The sequence below is a fragment of the Podarcis vaucheri genome (assembly GCF_965113315.1).
Source record: "Podarcis vaucheri genome assembly, chromosome: 4".
In the NCBI taxonomy this organism is placed as follows: Eukaryota; Metazoa; Chordata; class Lepidosauria; order Squamata; family Lacertidae; genus Podarcis; species Podarcis vaucheri.
The window spans coordinates 3,803,242-3,823,628 of record NC_138762.1 but is presented as its reverse complement, the minus strand read 5'-3'; the positions used below and the strand labels follow the sequence as shown (position 1 = coordinate 3,823,628).

Here is a 20,387-nt window from a genome sequence, read left to right as displayed (position 1 = left end):
AGAATGACGAGGTGCTGTCACTGTGAAGCACAGAGACTCCTTCTCTGGAGGTCACTGGTAGCCGAGTAAGATCGTCTTTCATAAACAGTTTTAACAATGTGTCCGCAAGTGACTGTGGGGGCCAATTTTCCTGCATAAGCCCTGTTGAATTGAGAGCTCTTTAGCGGGCAATGCCTACATGTCTTGAAATCATTGTATCCTAGAACTAGAAGGGATCTCCAGGGCCATATAGCCTAAATGTTGGAGAAATTTAAAAAGAGTTTGACCTAGTTGTGGTTTCCTAACAGAACACCAAACGGACACAGGGGGGAAAGGTGTTTATTAACACAAAATCAGAGGCCGCTTACCAAGGTCTGGTGATAAAGGGAGCAGCTGGCACAGATTCCTTCCTGGACAGATGGTTGGGAGTGAGAGTGAGGTTGTGGGTCTTTGTAGAACTGGCAAGGAATCCCAGCTTGAGAAAGGGCAAGGCTCCTGGTGCCGATGTACAAGGACTTAGGGAATATTGTTGCTTAAGTATCCAGAACTAAAAACACAGCTGGTATTGCAAGTATCGAAGGGAAAACACAACTGTGTTCTGTTCCCAAACAAACCCCACTGAGACCTGGGTTCAAGTCCACCCTCTCAGGGATTCAGCATGTGGCCTTGGGCAGATCTAACCAGTGCTGTTTTTCTTTTTAAAAAAATAAGTTTAGGGGTACTCTCATTTTGACACAAGAAAAATCACCATTTTATAGTTCAAATCAGGAAAAATAAATACAGTAAATGGACAAAAGTACAAAGATTCACAAAATGTTTAGGGGTGTGCGTAACCCCAGAAAAAAGCACTGTGGAGGCGATAGGGTGGAAATTTCGGGGGGTTTCACTGTAGAAAGAGCCTTGTTCCATCCCAATTCCCATGGCATCCAAACTGCCCAGACCTGGAGCATCTCTTCCAAGTTTACAGAGTCAGGGGGACTGTGGAGAGGGGACCCCAATCCCACCTCCAGGCTTAGGATTCTCTATCATTCTACATATTCGGCAGACTTGGGAAGAGTGGAAGAGAAGGTAGTTTGAAAGAGACAACAGCTTCACAGCTAGAGGGAATTCACAGAGAATCCTGTAATGGGCAGAGCAGGAATACCAGATAGGTGGGTTGGCAGGCAGAGAATAAAACAGTGTGATACCTGTATGCATTAGAATCATAGAATCATAGAGTTGGAAGAGACCACAAGGGCCATCGAGTCCAACCCCCTGCCAAGCAGGAAACACCATCAGAGCACTCCTGACATATGGTTGTCAAGCCTCTGCTTAAAGACCTCCAAAGTAGGAGACTCCACCACACTCCTTGGCAGCAAATTCCACTGTCGAACAGCTCTTACTGTCAGGAAGTTCTTCCTAATGTTTAGGTGGAATCTTCTTTCTTGTAGTTTGGATCCATTGCTCCGTGTCCGCTTCTCCGGAGCAGCAGAAAACAACCTTTCTCCCGCCTCTATGTGACATCCTTTTATATATTTGAACATGGCTATCATATCACCCCTTAACCTCCTCTTCTCCAGGCTAAACATGCCCAGCTCCCTTAGCCGTTCCTCATAAGGCATCGTTTCCAGGCCTTTGACCATTTTGGTTGCCCTCCTCTGGACACGTTCCAGTTTGTCAGTGTCCTTCTTGAATTGTGGTGCCCAGAACTGGACACAGTACTCCAGGTGTGGTCTGACCAGAGCAGAATACAGTGGCACTATTACTTCCCTTGATCTAGATGCTATACTCCTATTGATGCAGCCCAGAATTGCATTGGCTTTTTTAGCTGCCGCGTCACACTGTTGGCTCATGTCAAGTTTGTGGTCAACCAAGACTCCTAGATCCTTTTCACATGTACTGCTCTCAAGCCAGGTGTCACCCATCTTGTATTTGTGCCTCTCATTTGTTTTGCCCAAGTGCAATACTTTACATTTCTCCCTGTTAAAATTCATCTTGTTTATTTTTGCCCAGTTCTCTAATCTGTCAAGGTCGTTTTGAAGTGTGATCCTGTCCTCTGGGGTGTTAGCCACCCCTCCCAGTTTGGTGTCATCTGCAAATTTGATCAGGATGCCCTTGAGTCCATCATCCAAGTCGTTGATAAAGATGTTGAATAAGACCGGGCCCAAGACAGAACCCTGTGGCACCCCACTAGTCACTCTTTTCCAGGATGAAGAGGAACCATTGATGAGCACCCTTTGGGTTCGGTCAGCCAGCCAGTTACAAATCCACTGAGTGGTAGCATAGTCAAGACCGCATTTTACCAGCTTCTTTACAAGAATATCATGGGGCACCTTGTCAAATGCCTTGCTGAAATCAAGGTAGGCTACATCCACTGCGTTCCCTTCATCTACCAGGCTTGTAATTCTGTCAAAAAACGAGATCAGGTTAGTCTGACATGACTTATTTTTCAGAAATCCATGCTGACTATTGGTGATCACAGCATTCCTTTCTAGGTGCTCACAGACTGTTTGCTTAATGATCTGTTCCAGAATCTTCCCTGGTATTGATGTCAGACTGACTGGGCGGTAATTATTTGGGTCCTCTCTTTTCCCCTTTTTGAACATGGCTATCATATCACCCCTTAACCTCCTCTTCTCCAGGCTTAACATGCCCAGCTCCCTTAGCCGTTCCTCATAAGGCATCGTTTCCAGGCCTTTGACCATTTTGGCTGCCCTCCTCTGGACACGTTCCAGTTTGTCAGTGTCCTTCTTGAACTGTGGTGCCCAGAACTGGACACAGTACTCCAGGTGAGGTCTGACCAGAGCAGAATACAGTGGCACTATTACTTCCCTTGATCTAGATGCTATACTCCTATTGATGCAGCCCAGAATTGCATTGGCTTTTTTAGCTGTCGCGTCACACTGTTGGCTCATGTCAAGTTTGTGGTCAACCAAGACTCCTAGATCCTTTTCACATGTACTGCTCTCAAGCCAGGTGTCACCCATCTTGTATTTGTGCCTATCTCTTTCCCCCCCCCCAAAAGATATTTATTAAAGTTTTTAAAATATAACAATGAAAATGAAAAATAAAAAAATACAAAATACAACATAAAAACAGTTAAAAAACAAATAATTTTCCATAACATATCTTCCTTACGCTTATTTCCCCAGACCTCCTCATACCTCCCTTCTTTGTATTCCACTTCAATTTGTTAGTTCAGCAAATCCTTACCATTAAGCTTTTACGTTTCTGAGCACCATTAAGCTTTTACGTTTCCGAGCACAATTCAAAGTGTTGGTGCTGACCTTTAATGCCCTAAACGGCCTCGGTCCAGTATACCTGAAGGAGCGCCTCCACCTACATCGTTCTACCCGGACACTGAGGTCCAGCGCTGAGGGCCTTCTGGCGGTTCCCTCACTGCGAGAAGCCAAGTTACAGGGAACCAGGCAGAGGGCCTTCTCGGTAGTGGCGCCCTCCCTGTAGAATGCCCTCCCACCAGATGTCAAAGAGAACAACAACTACCAGACTTTTAGAAGACATCTGAAGGCAGCCCTGTTTAGGGAAGCTTTTAATGTTTGATGTATCATAGTATTTTAATATTCTTTTTGAAGCCGCCCAGAGTGGCTGGGGAAACCCAGCCAGATGGGCGGGGTATAAATAATAAATAATAATTATTATTATTATTATTATTATTATTATTATTATTATTATTACCCATTTGTAAACCTTTTTATTTCCGTATCTCCAAAAGCATTACAGCTGGAAACCCCTTAGTTTCTTGCCAACATCCTTCTAACATTCATTAATTTTACAATATTTCTGTAAATAGTCTTTAAATTTCTTCCAGTCTTCTTTCACCAACCCGTCTCCCTGGTCTCGGATTCTGCCAGTCATTTCTGCCAATTCCATGTAGTCAGTCACCTTCATCTGCCATTCTTCCAGAGTGGGTAAATCTTGTGTCTTCCAATGTGCCTCTCTTTTTTTTTTTGTCCAAGTGCAATACTTTACATTTCTCCCTGTTAAAATTCATCTTGTTTGTTTTTGCCCAGTTCTCTAATTTGTCAAGGTCGTTTTGAAGTGTGATCCTGTCCTCTGGGGTGTTAGCCACCCCTCCCAGTTTGGTGTCATCTGCAAATTTGATCAGGATGCCCTTGAGTCCATCATCCAAGTCATTGATAAAGATGTTGAATAAGACCGGGCCCAAGACAGAACCCTGTGGCACCCCACTAGTCACTCTTCTCCAGGATGAAGAGGAACCATTGATGAGCACCCTTTGGGTTCGGTCAGTCAGCCAGTTACAAATCCACTGAGTGGTAGCATAGTCAAGACTGCATTTTACCAGCTTCTTTACAAGAATATCATGGGGCACCTTGTCAAATGCCTTGCTGAAATCAAGGTAGGCTACATCCACTGCATTCCCTTCATCTACCAGGCTTGTAATTCTGTCAAAAAACGAGATCAGGTTAGTCTGACATGACTTATTTTTCAGAAATCCATGCTGACTATTGGTGATCACAGCATTCCTTTCTAGGTGCTCACAGACTGTTTGCTTAATGATCTGCTCCAGAATCTTCCCTAGTATTGATGTCAGACTGACTGGGCGGTAATTATTTGGGTCCTCTCTTTTCCCCTTTTTGAAAATAGGGACAACATTTGCCCTCCTCCAGTCTGCCGGGACTTCATGTACTATTCATGTACTATCTCCTTAGTTATTCTGGGCTGTGTTTCCTCTGCTGAATCATTTGCTCCAAATTCTTCAGGTCGGGCATTGTTTTCTTTATCGGAGAAGACTGAGGCAAAGAAGGCACTGAGTTCAGCCCTTTCTGTGTCCCCTGTTTGCATTTCACCATCTTCTCCTCTGAGTGACCCACTGTTTCTTTGTTCTTCCTTTTGCTATGAACATACCCATAAAAGCCTTTTTTGTTGCTTTTAACCTCTCTAGCAAGCCTGAGTTCATTCTGTGCTTTAGCTTTTCTGACTTTGTGTCTACACATGCTGGCTATTTGTTTGAATTCCTCTTTGGTGGTTTCCCCCCTTTTCCATTTTTTGTACACATCCTTTTTTAATCTTAACTCAGTTAAAAGTTCTTTAGATAGCCACCCTGGCTTCTTTAGGCACCTTCCATTTTTCCGTCTCATTGGTATTGCCTGAAGTTGTGCTTTTACTATCTCCCTCTTAACAAACTCCCAGCCATCATGAACTCCCTTTCCTTTTAGTATTACTGTCCATGGGATCTCACCCAGCACTTCCCTGAGTTTTATGAAGTTGGCTTTCTTAAAGTCAAGAAATTGAGTCCTAGTATGCTTGGCTGCTCCTTTCCGCTGTATAGTAAACTTCAGAAGAGCATGATCACTCGCGCCTAATGATCCTTCCACTTCTACCCCACTAACCAGGTCATCAACATTGGTTAGGACCAGATCTAAAATGGCTGTTCCTTTTGTTGCTTCTCCCACTTTCTGGACAATAAAGTTGTCTGCAAGGCCAGTGAGGAATCTGTTTGACCTTATGCTCTTGGCTGAGTTTGACATCCAACAAATATCCGGGTAATTGAAGTCCCCCATTACTACTATCTCCCTTCCTTTTGCATGCTTGGCCATCTGTTCCAGGAAGGCATCATCTATGTCCTCCGTTTGGCTTGGGGATCTATAGTAAACTCCCACAATGAGGTCACTGTTATTCTTTTCTCCCTTAATTTTGACCCAAATGCTCTCACTTTGGCTTTGAGGTTCTAAATCTTGGATCTCTTCACAGGTATACACATCCTTGACATATAACGCCACTCCTCCTCCTTTCTTGTCTGGTCTGTTTCTCTGAAATAGATTGTATCCCTCCATTATTACATTCCAATCGTGGGACTTATCCCACCAGGTTTCAGTAATGCCTATTATGTCATATTTAGTTTGCTGTACCAAGAGCTCAAGCTCATCTTGTTTATTTCCCATGCTTTGCGCATTAGTGTACAGACATTGAAGTCCATTAATCATTCCCCCGTGTCTCTTATTTAAGGATTTTTTCCTCCCACACTAGGTCTGCGTGCTGTTTGCTCCATTTGGTCTATGACATTTGGATGATCATCTTCATCAACTGATAGACTCCTACCTTCAGGAGCACTGTCTCCCTCCCCCACATTAGTCAATTTAAAGCCCTCCTGATGAGGTTTCTGAGATTTTTGGCAAAAACATTTCTCCCAACCGTTGTGAGGTGCAGCCCATCACTTGCCAGAAGTCCATCTTCAAGAAACTGCAGTCCGTGGTCTAAGAATCCAAACCGTTCCTGTTTACACCATTTGCGAAGCCAGCTGTTCACTTCCACTATTTTCCCCTCTCTCCCTGGGCCACGTCGTTCAACTGGGAGGACAGATGAGATGACAATTTGTGCATTTAATTTCTTCAATTTCCTGCCCAGAGCCTCGTAGTCTCTTTTGATCTTCTGGAGGCTATTGCTTGCAGTGTCATTGGTTCCCACATGAACCAAGAGGAGGGGGTATTTGTCAGTGGGTTTTATGATTCCTTGCAGTCGTTCAGTTACATCTTGGATCTTAGCCCCAGGGAGACAGCACACTTCCTGAGACATCTTGTCAGGCCCAAACTTTACTGTTGATGAATACGTCTTATGATAGTCCTGATCAGGTATTTGAGAAAAACCTCGTGCCACTAGTCTGGCTTTGTATCTGACTATTTTCCCATTCCGATCAGTTTTTGTCTTGTAGACCCACCTACTATCAACACACTTCATGCCTAGTTCTTCTGGAACCAATTCCCAAGTATCATTCTGCTTTAGGGAATTCAACTCGGCTTTCATGGCATCCAGCCAAGGTTCAGCATCCTTTGCGGACAGATTTTGAACCTCTTTGTAGTTGGCTGGTTCAAGAACCGCACCAGAGTTGCTAGTAACAGCAGCTTTAGCAAACTCTTTGGCGAACTGTGTAGGTGGTATGGCCTTTGTAGTTCTTTTAGATCTACGCAAAACTCTCTGATCCTCTGGGTCTGGTGTCTCCTCCTCCTTGGGAGAATGATGGCCTAAAGTAAATGAAGGTGCTGTGTCTGAATCAGTGTCAGACTCATCTGAGGCTTTTGGGCTTTTTGGGCTGAGTCATCATCAGAATCCACTGTATTTTTTGCACCATAACACTCACTTTTCCCCTCCTAAAAAGTAAGGGGAACTGTCTGTGCGTGTTATGGAGGGAATGCCTACGGGTGGCATGCCTACGGATTTTCCTCCTCTAAAAACTACTTGCGTGTTATGGTCGGGTGCATGTTATAGAGCAAAAAATACGGTATGTTGGCATCAGCATTATCATCAGCAACAACAGAATCTTGCCTCTTAACTGCTTTTGCACCATCATCATCTGAAATGGGATGACATTGAAAAATGCCAACTCTGTTCCATTTTGATTACAATCTATGCTTCTGGTCAACCTAATCGCTTTTGTGTCAGTGATTAACACACGATAGGAACCCTTTTCATATCCCAGAAAAATACCATGTTCACCACGTTTGCTCAATTTGTTGTCCTGCAAAGTGTGCACCCATACCTCTGAACCAAAAATTTTGAAATGTTTTACGTGTGGCTTCCTTTTGTAAAGCATTTCATATGGGGTGCAATCAATAGCGGACTGATATCTACGATTGTACACATAAGAAAAACAGGAAAGAGCCTCGGCCCAAAAGGGATTGGGCAGGCCCGAATCTTGCAACAGAGTTCTTATACTTTGTTGCAAGGTTTGGATCACTTGTTCACACAAACCATTTTGCCAAGGAGATCTGGGCGTGGCATGATAATAAATAAGGATATTGACAAGCTGGAACATGTGCAAAGAAAGGTGATTTATTTATTTATTTAATTTGTATACCATTCGACCCAGTGGTACCAACTGGAATAAAATATTGGGGGGGCATGTAAGGCCCGCCTTGCACAATCAATGACATGATGCATGTGCGCCATTGGAATGTCAATGTGTACCAACTGAGGGGTGACCCCCTCAAATATTTTAAAGGGGGGGGCGGGCAAAGACCCCTAGGCCTCTAAGAGAAGGCTCCTATTCTCTACACCCACAGGTCTCAGGACAGTTACAACATAAAAGTACAATATAAAAATAGAAAATAAACATCTGTAACCCCCCTCCCCACATTTTAAAAGGGCATTAGATGTCAATCAGCCAAAGGCCTGGTTGAAAGGGTGTGTATTTGCCTGGCTCTGAAAGCTGTATAATGAAGGGTCTTTCTGACGTTTGAATGAATTCTTTGTTTGTTTTTTATAAATATTTTATTAAGTTTTCACAATAAAAAACAAAGAAAATACAAAATCACAAAAAATACAATACAAAAATACAAACATTAAACACATCAAAAGAAAAAGAAATAAAAACACATATAATAACAAAAAACAAAAATTCCCTCTTTCTTAATTAGCTTATTTTCCGGACTTCCTCACGTCTCCCGTTCTTGTATCCCTTTTTAAAAATTAATTCAGCAAATTCATATCCTATTAATTTATCTGTTGTTAATCCAATCTTTCATTTTACTTTGTTGCTAAAGCCCCTGCGATTCATTTCAATGTCCTTAACATTCATAAATTTTACAATATTTCTGCAAATAAATTTTAAATTTCTTCCTATCTTCCTCCACCGTCTCCTCTCCCTGGTCTCGGATTCTGCCAGTCATTTCCGCCATTTCCATGTAGTCCATTAGTTGCATCTGCCAATCTTCCAAGGTGGGTAGATCTTGTGTCTTCCAATGCTTTGCGATGAGAATTCTTGCTGCTGCTGTAGCATACATAAAAAAAGTTCTATCCTTCTTTAACACCGATTGGTCCACTATGCCCAGGAGGAAGGCTTCTGGTTTCTTCAGGAAAGTATATTTAAATACCTTTTTCAGTTCATTATATATCATTTCCCAGAAGGCCTTGATCCTTGGGCACGTCCACCAAAGGTGAAAGAATGTACCTTCAATCTCTTTGCATTTCCAACATTTGTTATCGGGCAAATGATATATTTTTGCAAGCTTGACTGGGGTCATGTACCACCTATACATCATTTTCATTATATTCTCTCTTAAGGCATTACATGCTGTAAATTTAATCCCGGTGGTCCACAACTTCTCCCAGTCAGCAAACATAATGTTATGACCTATGTCTTGTGCCCATTTTATCATTGCCGATTTTACTGTTTCTTCCTCAGTATTCCATTTCAACAGCAGATTATACATTCTCGAAAGTATCTTTACATTGGGTTCTAACAGTTCTGTTTCCAACTTTGATTTTTCCACCTGGAAACCAATTTTTTTATCCAAGTTATAGACCTCTCTTATTTGAAAGTAATGTAGCCAGTCCCGCACCTTCTCCTTAAGCTTGTCATAACTCTGCAATTTCAGTTTGTCACCCTCCTGTTCTAGAATTTCCCAGTATTTTGGCCATTTGTCTTCCATGTTAAGTTTTTCAAGGCTTTCGCCTCCATAGGTGATAGCCACCTTGGAGTTTTATTCTCCAAAAAGTCTTTATACCTTATCCAGACATTAAACAGTGCTTTTCTGACAATATGGTTTTAAAATGCCTTATGAGCTTTTACCTTGCCGTACCAAAGATATGCATGCCACCCAAATACATTGTCACTCCCTTCAAGATCCAAAACATCTGTATTTTCCAGAAGTAGCCATTCTTTCAGCCAGCAGAAAGCTGCTGCCTCATAATAAAGTTTTAAGTCTGGCAGGGCAAACCCCCCTCTGTCTTTAGCATCAGTGAGAATTTTAAATTTTATTCTGGGCTTTTTGCCCTGCCAGACAAATCTAGATATGTCTCTTTGCCACTTCTTGAAATAGTCCATCTTATCAATGATTTGCAATGATTGGAATAGAAATAACATTCTGGGCAATACATTCATCTTAATAACAGCAATTCGACCCAGCAAGGAAAGCTTCAAGTTCGTCCAAATTTCTAAGTCTTTTTTCACCTCTGACCAGCATTTTTCATAATTATCTTTAAAAAGATTTACATTCTTAGATGTCATATTCACCCCCAAGTATTTTACCTTCTTTACTATTGTTAAATCTGTCTCATTCTGAAACCTTTCTCTTTCTATCGGTGTCAAATTTTTCTCCAAAACCTTAGTTACTTTTTATTCCGGTCCTGGAGGTTTTGCTGAATATGATTAGAAAGGACCAGCTGGTTAAAGGGGTACAGGTCGGAGCTAAACAGTACAAATTGAGAGCATTTGCAGATGACTTGGTACTTACATTACAAGAGCCAGGCTCTAGTACTAAAAGGGTATTGGAATTAATTCAGGAGTTTGGTCAGGTTGCAGGATTCAAACTGAATAAATCGAAAACCAAGGTCTTGGAGAGAAACTTAACAGATATTGAAAGGGAGAAGTTCCAGAATGAGACAGGTTTAAGTGTGGTTGGGAAGGTGGAATGCTTGGGGATGAACGTGACTGCTAAAGATGTGAACTTATTTAGAGATAATTGTGGGAAATGTTGGACAGAGGTTAAAAAAGATTTAGAAATTTGGTCAAATCTGAAGCTTTCGTTGCTAAGCCGTATTGCTGTAATCAAAATGGGTGTATTGCCTAGAATGTTGTTTTTATTTCAAACATTGCAAATAGTGGACGGGATGGACTGTTTCGAGAGGTGGCGGAGGGATGTTTCTGGATTTGTCTGGCGGGGCAAGAAGCCTAGAATTAAATTTAAGATATTAGCTGATGCGAAGGAAGGAGGTGGATTTGCCCTGCCAGACTTAAAACTTCACTACGAATCAGCAGCTTTTTGCTGGTTGAAAGAGTGGCTACTTCTCGAAAATACAGACATTTTGGATTTAGAAGGTTTTAACAATGTATTTGGTTGGCATGCATGTTTGTGGTGTGATGGGGTCGAAGCACATGAGGCATTTAAAGGTCATATTGTAGGGAGAGCATTGTTTGGTGTCTGGATAAGATATAAAGATTTACTTGAAAACAAAACCCCAGGGTGGTTGTCACCGATGGAAGCGAAAGCTTTGAAGGGGCGTAATGTGGAGGCCAAATGGCCGAAATGTTGGGGGATTCTGGAACAAGAAGGAGATAAACTGAGATTGCGGAGTTTTGAAAAGTTGAAAGATAAAGTGAGGGATTGGCTTCATTGTTATCAGATAATGGAGGTTTATAAATTGGACGGGAGAATTGGCTTCTAGGTGGAGGGGTCAAAACCTGAGGCAGAGTTGTTGGAACCCAAAACCAAGAGTTTGTCAAAGGTGTATAACTTGCTGTTGAAATGGAATACGCAGGATGAAACAGTAAAATCAGCTATGATTAAGTGGGCTCAAGATATTGGTCATAACATTATGTTTGCTGACTGGGAACAGTTGTGGGCCACCGGTATGAAATTTATGGCATGTAATGCCTTGAAAGAAAATATTATGAAAATGATGTATAGGTGGTACATGACCCCAGTCAAGCTAGCAAAGATTTACCATTTGCCTGATGACAAATGTTGGAAATGTAAAGAAACTGAAGGTACTTTTTTTCACCTTTGGTGGACGTGCCCGAAGATTAAGGCTTTCTGGGAAATGATATATAATGAAATGAAAAAGGTACTTAAATGTACTTTCCTTAAGAAACCAGAGGCTTTTCTCTTGGGCATTGTTGGCCAATTGGTGTCAAAGAAAGATAGAACATTTTTTATGTATGCCACAACAGCAGCAGGAATACTCATCACAAAGTATTGGAAGACGGAAGACCTACCCACCTTGGAAGAATGACAGATGAATGTGATAGACTATATGGGACTGGCGGAAATGACCGGCAGAATTCGAGACCAGGGAAAAGAGGCGGTGGAAGAAGACTGGAAAAATATTAAGAACTATCTTAAGAAACACTGTAAAATTAATGAGTGTTAGAATGGCACTGGTTTTATAAATTAAGGGGTTTACAGCTGTAAAGATTAAGACTAAAAAGAAGAAAGGAGGTTATAAATTTGAGAAGATTGAGAGTAAGAATTTGCTGAAAAAAGTCTGAAATTAGAATGCAGTAAGGGGAGGTATGGGGGAGTCTGGGAAATAAGTTATATGAAAATAGGGATTTGAAATTATACATGTTTTTTGTTTAGTTTTGTGTTTGTTTGTGTTGCTGTGTTTGTTAAAAAAAATTGTGAAATCTGAATAAAACTTTTTTTAAAAAAAAAAACAACACAAAAAACCTGCCACTTGACCAAATTCCTGGATTACTTCTAAGGCCCTCTTAGTACTAGGTATCAGCTCCTGTAATGTCATAACAAGATCATCTGCAAAGGCTTTAAATTTGTATTGTTTAACTCCGACCTGAATACCCTGGATCAGCTGGTCCCTTCTAATCATGTTTAAGAGAACCTCCAGGACTGAAATAAAAAGCAGTGGGGAATCTAGTACGAAAAGGGTGTTGGAACTGATTCAAGAATTTGGTAGGGTGGCGGGATTTAAGTTAAATCAGCAGAAAACTAAGGTTTTGGGAAAAAAACTTGACAATTGCAGAGAAAGAAAGGTTTCAGAAGGAGACAGACTTAAATGTGGTTAAGAAGGTGAAATATCTAGGGGTAAATAGGACAGCTAAAAATTTGAACCTATTTAAAGATAACTATGAAAAATGTTGGTCAGAAATTAAAAAGGATCTAGAAATTTGGTCAAGATTGAAGCTTTCCTTGTTGGGTCGAATTGCTGCTATAAAGATGAATGTATTGCCAAAAATGTTGTTTTTGTTTCAGACCTTGCAGATTGTGGACAGGATGGAGTGTTTCAAGAAGTGGCAAAGAGATATCTCCAGGTTTGTCTGGCAGGGCAAAAAGCCCAGAATAAAATTTAAAATATTAACTGATGCGAAAGAAAAGGGGGGGGGGTTGCCTTGCCAGACATGAAATTGTACTATGAATCAGCAGCTTTCTGCTGGTTGAAAGATTGGCTACTTCTGGAGAACACTGACGTTTTGGATTTGGAAGGGTTCAACAATGTATTTGGGTGGCATGCATATCTGTGGTACAACAAAGTTAAAGCCCATAAAGCTTTCAAGAACCATATTGTCAGGAAGGCAGTGTTTAATGTCTGGACAAGATACAAAGATTTGCTAGAAAATAGGACCCCAAGGTGGCTGTCACCAATGGAAGCTAAGGCTCAGAAAAGACTCAATACGGAGGCCAATTGGCCAAAATATTGGGAAATACTTGAAAATGATGGAGACACATGGAGATTGCAGAGCTTTGAGAAATTAAAGGATAAAGTGCGAGACTGGCTACATTACGCTCAGATCAGGGAGGCTTTTAATTTGGACAGAAAAATAGGCTTCCAGGTGGAGAAATCGAAACTAGAAACAGAACTGTTAGAACCAAAAACTAAAGTACTTTCAAAAATGTATAACTTGCTGTTAAAATGGAACACTCAGGATGAAACGGTTAAATCAGCTATGATAAAATGGGCACAAGACATTGGTTATAATATTATGTTTGCTGACTGGGAAAGGTTATGGACCACTGGTGTGACGTTCACGGCATGTAATGCCTTGAAAGAAAATATTATGAAAATGATATATAGATGGTACATGACCCCAGTCAAGCTTGCAAAAATATATCACCTGCCAGACAATAATTGTTGGAAATGTAAAGAAACTGAGGGAACATTCTTTCACCTTTGGTGGACATGCCCAAAGATTAAGGCTTTCTGGGAAATGATCTATAATGAGTTAAAAAAGGTATTTAAATATACCTTCCCTAAGAAACCAGAGGCCTTCCTCGGGCATTGTCGGCCAAATGGTGTTAAAGAAGGACCGAACTCTCTTTATGTATGCGACAACAGCAGCAAGAATACTCATCGCAAAGTACTGGAAGACTCAAGATTTGCCCACGCTGGAAGAATGACAGATGCAACTGATAGACTACATGGAATTGGCAGAAATGACCGGCAGAATCCGAGACCTGGGTGACAGTGGAAGAGGACTGGAAAAAATTTAAGGACTATTTGCATAAGTATTGTAAATTGTATGAATGTTAAATTGATGCAGGATATAAAAACAATATGGCATTAGTAACCTAGCAGAAAAGAGTATGAAAATAACTGAATTATAAGAACAAGGATCTAATCTGAATAATATTATGTCAAGCTTAAACATTTTGAATATTTGATAACAAAAGGTAAAAGTAAGAGACATAATTGTTGAAATGTACAATTTAAAACAAATTTTGAGAGAAGGTGTAGTATTGCGGAACATGATTTTGTAACCAAGAACACAGAAAAGGGTGACGTGAGGGAGTCATGAAAGAAAGTTATGGAAATAATATTTAAGAAAATGAATTATTTTCTCTTTTGTGCTTTTTTATGCATTTCTTACTTGTATTTTTGTAGGTTTTCTATGTTTTTTCTTTTTTTCCTTTTTCTTTGTTGTTTTGATTTTAGTGTATTGTTTAAACTGCTTAAAACTTTCAATAAATATTTCATAACAAAAATAAAAAGCAGTGGGGAAACTGGGCAACCTTGTCGTGTCCCTTTCTCTATTTTAAACTCGTCAGTAACCATGTTGTTAACTATCAATTTGGCTTTTTGTTCAGAGTATATCGCACCTATACCATTTCCAAAATTCTGTCCAACCCCCATCCCCTGAAGATTTTTCTTCATAAAACTCCAGGAAATGTTGTCAAAGGCTTTCTCCGCATCCACAAAGATCAAAACTGCTTTAGTATTGATGTTCAACTGCAGCTTTTCTAGAATATTAATAATAATCCTCGTGTTGTCTGATAAGTGCCTTCCAGGGAGAAAGCCAACCTGGTCTTTATGTATTATCTCTGCCAAAACTTTTTTCAATCTTCTGGCCAAAATATCAGCAAAAATTTTGTAATCCACATTAAGCAGGGATATGGGGCGGTAGTTCTTAAGTTGTGTCTTCTCAGACTCAGTTTTCGGTATAAGTGTGATGTAAGCTTCTTTCCACGTCTCAGGTGCCTTTCCCCCTTCCATAATTTCGTTACAAACCTCCTTCAAAGGTTGAATTAACCAGTCTTTCAAAGTTCTATAGTACTTGGAGGTAAGTCCATCAGGTCCTGGAGATTTACCCAGTTGCATATTTTGAATTGCGCCTTCCACCTCTTGTTCAGATATTTTATGATCCAGAAAGTCTTTATTTTCTTGAGAAATTTTTTGTAATCCGTTGGTATTCAAAAATTGATCAATTTTCGACTCCATCTGCGGCCCTTGTGTATAAAGCTCTTTGAAATATCTCTGGAAGCAGCTTCTAATCTCATAGAATCATAGAGTTGGAAGAGACCACAAGGGCCATCGAGTCCAACCCCCTGCCAAGCAGGAAACACCATCAGAGCACTCCTGACATATGGTTGTCAGTGCCCAGAATTGTGGTGCCCAGAACTGGACACAGTACTCCAGGTGAGGTCTGACCAGAGCAGAATACAGTGGCACTATTACTTCCCTTGATCTAGATGCTATACTCCTATTGATGCAGCCCAGAATTGCATTGGCTTTTTTAGCTGCCGCGTCACACTGTTGGCTCATGTCAAGTTTGTGGTCAACCAAGACTCCTAGATCCTTTTCACATGTACTGTTCTCAAGCCAGGTGTCCCCCATCTTGTATTTGTGCCTCTCATTTTTTTTGCCCAAGTGCAATACTTTACATTTCTCCCTGTTGCTCTCCTGTGGCTTCTGAATGTTTTTTCTATCCACTTCAAGATTAGTTACAGTATTTAATTTTTGTCTCTTCTTCAGTTGCCATGCTAACAATTTTCCACATTTGTTGGCTGATTCGAAGGTTTTTTGTCTCATCTGCTTAACTTTCCATTCAATGTCCTGGTTTATCTCTCAGGATCTCTTGGGATTTTGGTTTGGTCCTAAGTTTTTTCTCTCCTTTTATTTTCTCCAAAATCTTCTCTTTTTTCCTCATTTTGAATTTTCCTTTTTATTGAATTTTGTTGTATCAAAAACCCTCTCATTACAGCTTTGCTTGCATCCCAAATTGTTATTTTTTCCACTGTAATCTTCAAATTTATCTCGAAGTAGTCTTTTATTTTTTTTTATTTTTTGGCCTTCTTAATAATTTCTGAATCTCTAAACAAGGCGTCATTCATCCTCCATCTGAAGGATCCAGTCGATATTTGTTTCATTTCCATCTTCACAGGGTTGTGGTCGGAGCAAGTTTTTGGGCAGATTTCTACTTTTTGAATCTTGGGAGCCATTCCTCTGGTTATCCAGATTTGGTCGATCCTTGTCCATGTCTTTTGGGCTTCAGAAAAGAATGTCCCTTCTTTGTCTAGGGGGTTCTTTGTTCTCCAAATGTCAATTAAGTCCATATTGTCCGTCAGTTCAAAAAAAGTTTTCGGTAGTCTTCCATCTTTTGTCACCACTTGTCTTTCTGACTTATCCATATTTGTCGACACCACTCCATTCATATCTCCAAGCATAATAATGTTTAAGTCCATAAAGTCCAACAATGTCTCATGCAATTTCTTATAAAATTCTGATTTCCCCTCATTTGGTGCATATATCCCTACTATCAAAAATTTCTCACCTTGATATTGTATTTCAATAGCCACGAATCTTCCTTGTTCATCCTTAAAAATAAATTTAGGTGATAGACTTTCTTTTGCGTAGATCACAACTCCTCTCTTTTTAACTTTGTCTGATGAAATAAATTCTTGTCCTAATCTTTTGTTAATTAAAACTTTCCTGTGTGTTCTAGTAACGTGAGTTTCTTGCAGGCATATAAAGTCCAATTTTTCCTTTTTCAATAGATGAAAGATTTTTTTCCTCTTGTCTGGGGAGTTCAAACCTCGAATATTCCAACTTAATACTTGCAGAGACATTGTGAAGTTATTCTGCTTCTCCTCCAACTGCTCCCAATGTTTGTTCTTGGTCTGTGGGCGGCGTCGCTTTTGGTTTATCCTCCAGTATTGGCTTTGTTGGGTCTAGAATTCCTGGTCTCGGCCTTTGTTCTCTGCTGTCCACTTCCTTGTACAGATCTTCCTCATGCACCTTCAAGAACTTCTCTTTATCCTCTTCCGATTTTATTTTAACTTGTTTCCCTTTATAAGTAAAGGACAGTCCCTGTGGGAACTCCCACCGGAAGACAATGCTGTTCCTTCCTAGTAGGGTCACCAAGTCACTATATTTCGCTCTAAGATCCAGCAGGTGTTTTGGGATATCTTTGTAGATCTCAATCATTGAACCCTCTATTTCAAGTGGTTTCTGGTAGTGTAGGCCTAGTATTTTATCTCTCTCTCCTTTGGATCCAAATATTATTAAACAGTCTCTTACCTTGTTCTTTCTTCCCCCTTTCTTCCCTCTGCCAAGTCTAAAGGCTGTCACTATCGTAAAGTCTTTATCTGGATAAAGGCCCCAGAAATCTCCAAATTCCTGTGTAAGAAATTCAGACAGATTACCTTCTTCTGATTCTGGTACCGCCCTGATCCGCAGGTTAGCCTGTTTCTCTTTCAATTCCAGTAAGGACAGTTGTGCCTTGTGCTCTTCTATTTGCTTGTTGATTGGTTGCAATTTTCCTTCAACCACCAGCACCTTCTCCCTAGCTTCTTCAGCAATTTTCTTTGTCAATTTAGATTCCTGTACCAATCTGTCAATAGCTTGCGTATTGCAGCTGATAGTTGTAGTATTTAAATCGATTTTAGCTGACAATTTTTCCAAGGCTCCAAATATTCTATCCAATGATGCACTTAAATTTTCTTCAGCACCCGAACTTTTTGCAGTAATTTATCCAGTGTCCTCTTTTTCAACAACAGGCGGTGCTGCTACTGATTGTCTTCTTTGTTGTTGTAGTTTAGTTTTACTTCTTGTTGACTGCAGCTGGGGCTTATCCTGATCCATTGCTTTGTTGTTCAACATCAAGGTCACTTGCGCAGTTCAAATTCCTTTCCGATGGGAAGAATTTCAAACCTTGTAGTGGAAAGTCCCCAGCTATATTCCAAACCTCCTCTAGGGGAGTACTTTTGCAACAATGTTACTTTCAGAACAGTTTTCCAAAGGCAGTCCTGTCCTACATTCACTTTCCAAATAAAGGCAACAATTACAGAGAGTTCTTCCAATTCCAACTCCAACTGTGACAATGAGTCCCTTCCAGTTCAAAAGCAGAGTTACTTCAGACAGTTACAAATCTTTATAAACGGTGCAACACTTTCTTATTGTCTCTGGCAGTCCAAAATCAGGGGTTAGGCAGTGATTTCTCGCCCCCCCTTCTTTTCAATCTCAAACTCAAGTCCACAAAGTTCCCCTCTCCCCTCACTCTGGAGGGGGGGGGGTTTCTTACTTCAGACATTGAAATCCGAACCTTTTCAATTTAACTTCTATGGCTCTAGCTTTGAAGGTCTTTGCTCTGTTTCTATCTACAAGAGCGGAAGACGGACTTCCTTTTTGCGTCTTTCCCGCTTCAGTGCCAAGTTCAAAATCTTTTTTCCCGATCAAAGGTAATCCAATCCTTTGATCTCTTAATTTAAAAGGCTTACTCACGGGTTGAAGTTTATAATCCAAATTTCAAAGGAAAGAGTACAGCGCTCTCCGGCAACAGCTGCACGGCTTCACTCCAAGGAAGTAGCGATCGTCCCTCAGCGCCGCGCTACCCCCGCTCGGCTCCGGAGCCCTTCGCGGGGTTCCCTCACTAAATGGGGGAGCGCTTCTGGCACCCGCTGGGTCCCACGGCTGCAGGCTTCTCCCACCTGCAGTTTTTTCGGGTCTCCGCTGCGCCGTAGCGGCGAGACCCATACAATTCCTCGGAGCTTCTCCTCCTACTCAGAAGGAGACCGCCATTGCTGTTGGCGCCGCCTCCGGAAGTCCGTTTGAATGAATTCTTTGATGGTAAGTGAGACTGTGGCTGTGACTAAAGCTCTTTCCACATTCCACACACTGATAGGGTTTCTCCCCAGTATGAATTCTTTGATGGGAAGTGAGTTTGGAGCTATGAATGAAGCTCTTTCCACATTCCACACACTGATAGGGTTTCTCCCCGGTATGAATTCTTTGATGGGATGTGAGACTGTGGCTGTGACTGAAGCTCTTTCCACATTCCACACACTGATAGGGTTTCTCCCCGGTATGAATTCTCTGATGGGAAGTGAGAGAGGAGCCATACGTGAAGCTCTTTCCACATTCCACACACTGATAGGGTTTCTCCCCTGTATGAATTCTCTGATGGGAAGTGAGAGAGGAGCCATATGTGAAGCTCTTTCCACATTCCACACACTGATAGGGTTTCTCCCCTGTATGAATTCTTTGATGGGAAGTGAGTTCAGTGCTCCTACTGAAGCTCTTTCCACATTCCATGCACTGATAGGGTTTCTCCCCTGTATGAATTCTCTGATGGGAAGTGAGTTCAGTGCTCCTACTGAAGCTCTTTCCACATTCAACGCACTGATAGGGTTTCTCCCCTGTATGAATTCTTTGATGGGAAATGAGAGAGGAGCTATAAGTGAAGCTCTTTCCACATTCCACACACTGATAGGGTTTCTCCCCTCTATGCATTCTTTGATGGGAAGTGAGATCAGAGTTCCTCCTGTAGCTCTTTCCACATTCTACACACTGATAGGGTTTCTCCCCTGTATGAATTCTTTGATGGGACATGAGATGGTGGGTGTTAGTGAAGCTCCTTCCACATTGCACACACTGATAGGGTTTCTCCCCAGTATGCATTCTTTGATGGGATGTGAGAGAGCTGTTCCTACTGAATCTCTTTCCACATTCCACACACTGATAGGGTTTCTCCCCTGTATGAATTCTCCGATGGGAAGTGAGAGAGGAGCTATAAGTGAAGCTCTTTCCACATTCCACACACTGATAGGGTTTCTCCCCTGTATGAATTCTTTGATGGGAAGTGAGTTTGGTGCTCCTACTGAAGCTCTTTCCACATTCCACACACTGATAAGGTTTCTCCCCTGTATGAATTCTTTGATGAGAAGTGAGAGAGGAGCTCTGACTGAAGCTTTTTCCACATTCCATGCACTGATTGAGTTTCTTTCCAAGGATATTTTGTTGATGGGAAGTGGAATGGGAACTCTGACTGCAGCTTTCTCCACACTCCAAATTTTTACGTGGCCTCTCCTCTCTGGGAATATTGTCGTGGTCACCTTCGTTCTTGATTTCTGATTCATCACAATCTGCAATGGAGACAAAAAGGGATTAGAGCCTCAGGAACAAATGGGGAAGAACGGAAAGGAGTTGGGTGTGTGTTCATTACATGTTTTGTTTGTCATTAACAAACATATTTATTATGAGATTCATAGAATCATAGAGTTGGAAGAGACCACAAGGGCCATCGAGTCCAACATTCTGTTCAGTTGCTGAATGTTGCTTTGTTTGATATACAGTAGTGGTCAAAATTGTGGAAGATTTTTGTAAAAAATGTATTTCAGAGGTTTGATTGCTCATAACACCACTTCTTTTGGAGTAATATCATACAATTATATAGCAACGTAAAGATAATTTAATCAAGAATGCAATTCAACAAAGTTTGTTCA

At 41.1% G+C, this 20,387-nt stretch overlaps 2 protein-coding genes across 8 annotated transcripts in view; one reads left to right on the top strand and one right to left on the bottom strand.

Moving 5' to 3' along the window:
- The window catches only part of LOC309530300 (uncharacterized protein), a 670,922-nt gene that overhangs the window by 156,717 nt on the left and 493,818 nt on the right, over positions 1 to 20,387 (top strand). The gene's annotated exons all lie outside the window — the stretch shown is intronic.
- Positions 15,955 to 20,387, bottom strand: part of LOC309530351 (uncharacterized protein) — a 51,044-nt gene continuing 46,611 nt past the window's right edge. For 3 of the 4 annotated variants that reach the window (XM_082219247.1, XM_082219246.1, XM_082219245.1), the window contains one exon: positions 15,955 to 20,027. In XM_082219247.1, coding sequence (XP_082075373.1) covers positions 18,667 to 20,027 — 1,361 coding nt within the window. In that variant the 3' untranslated portion in view covers positions 15,955 to 18,666. The remainder of the gene's footprint in view (positions 20,028 to 20,387) is intronic. The other variant, XM_082219244.1, reaches the window with a different exon arrangement.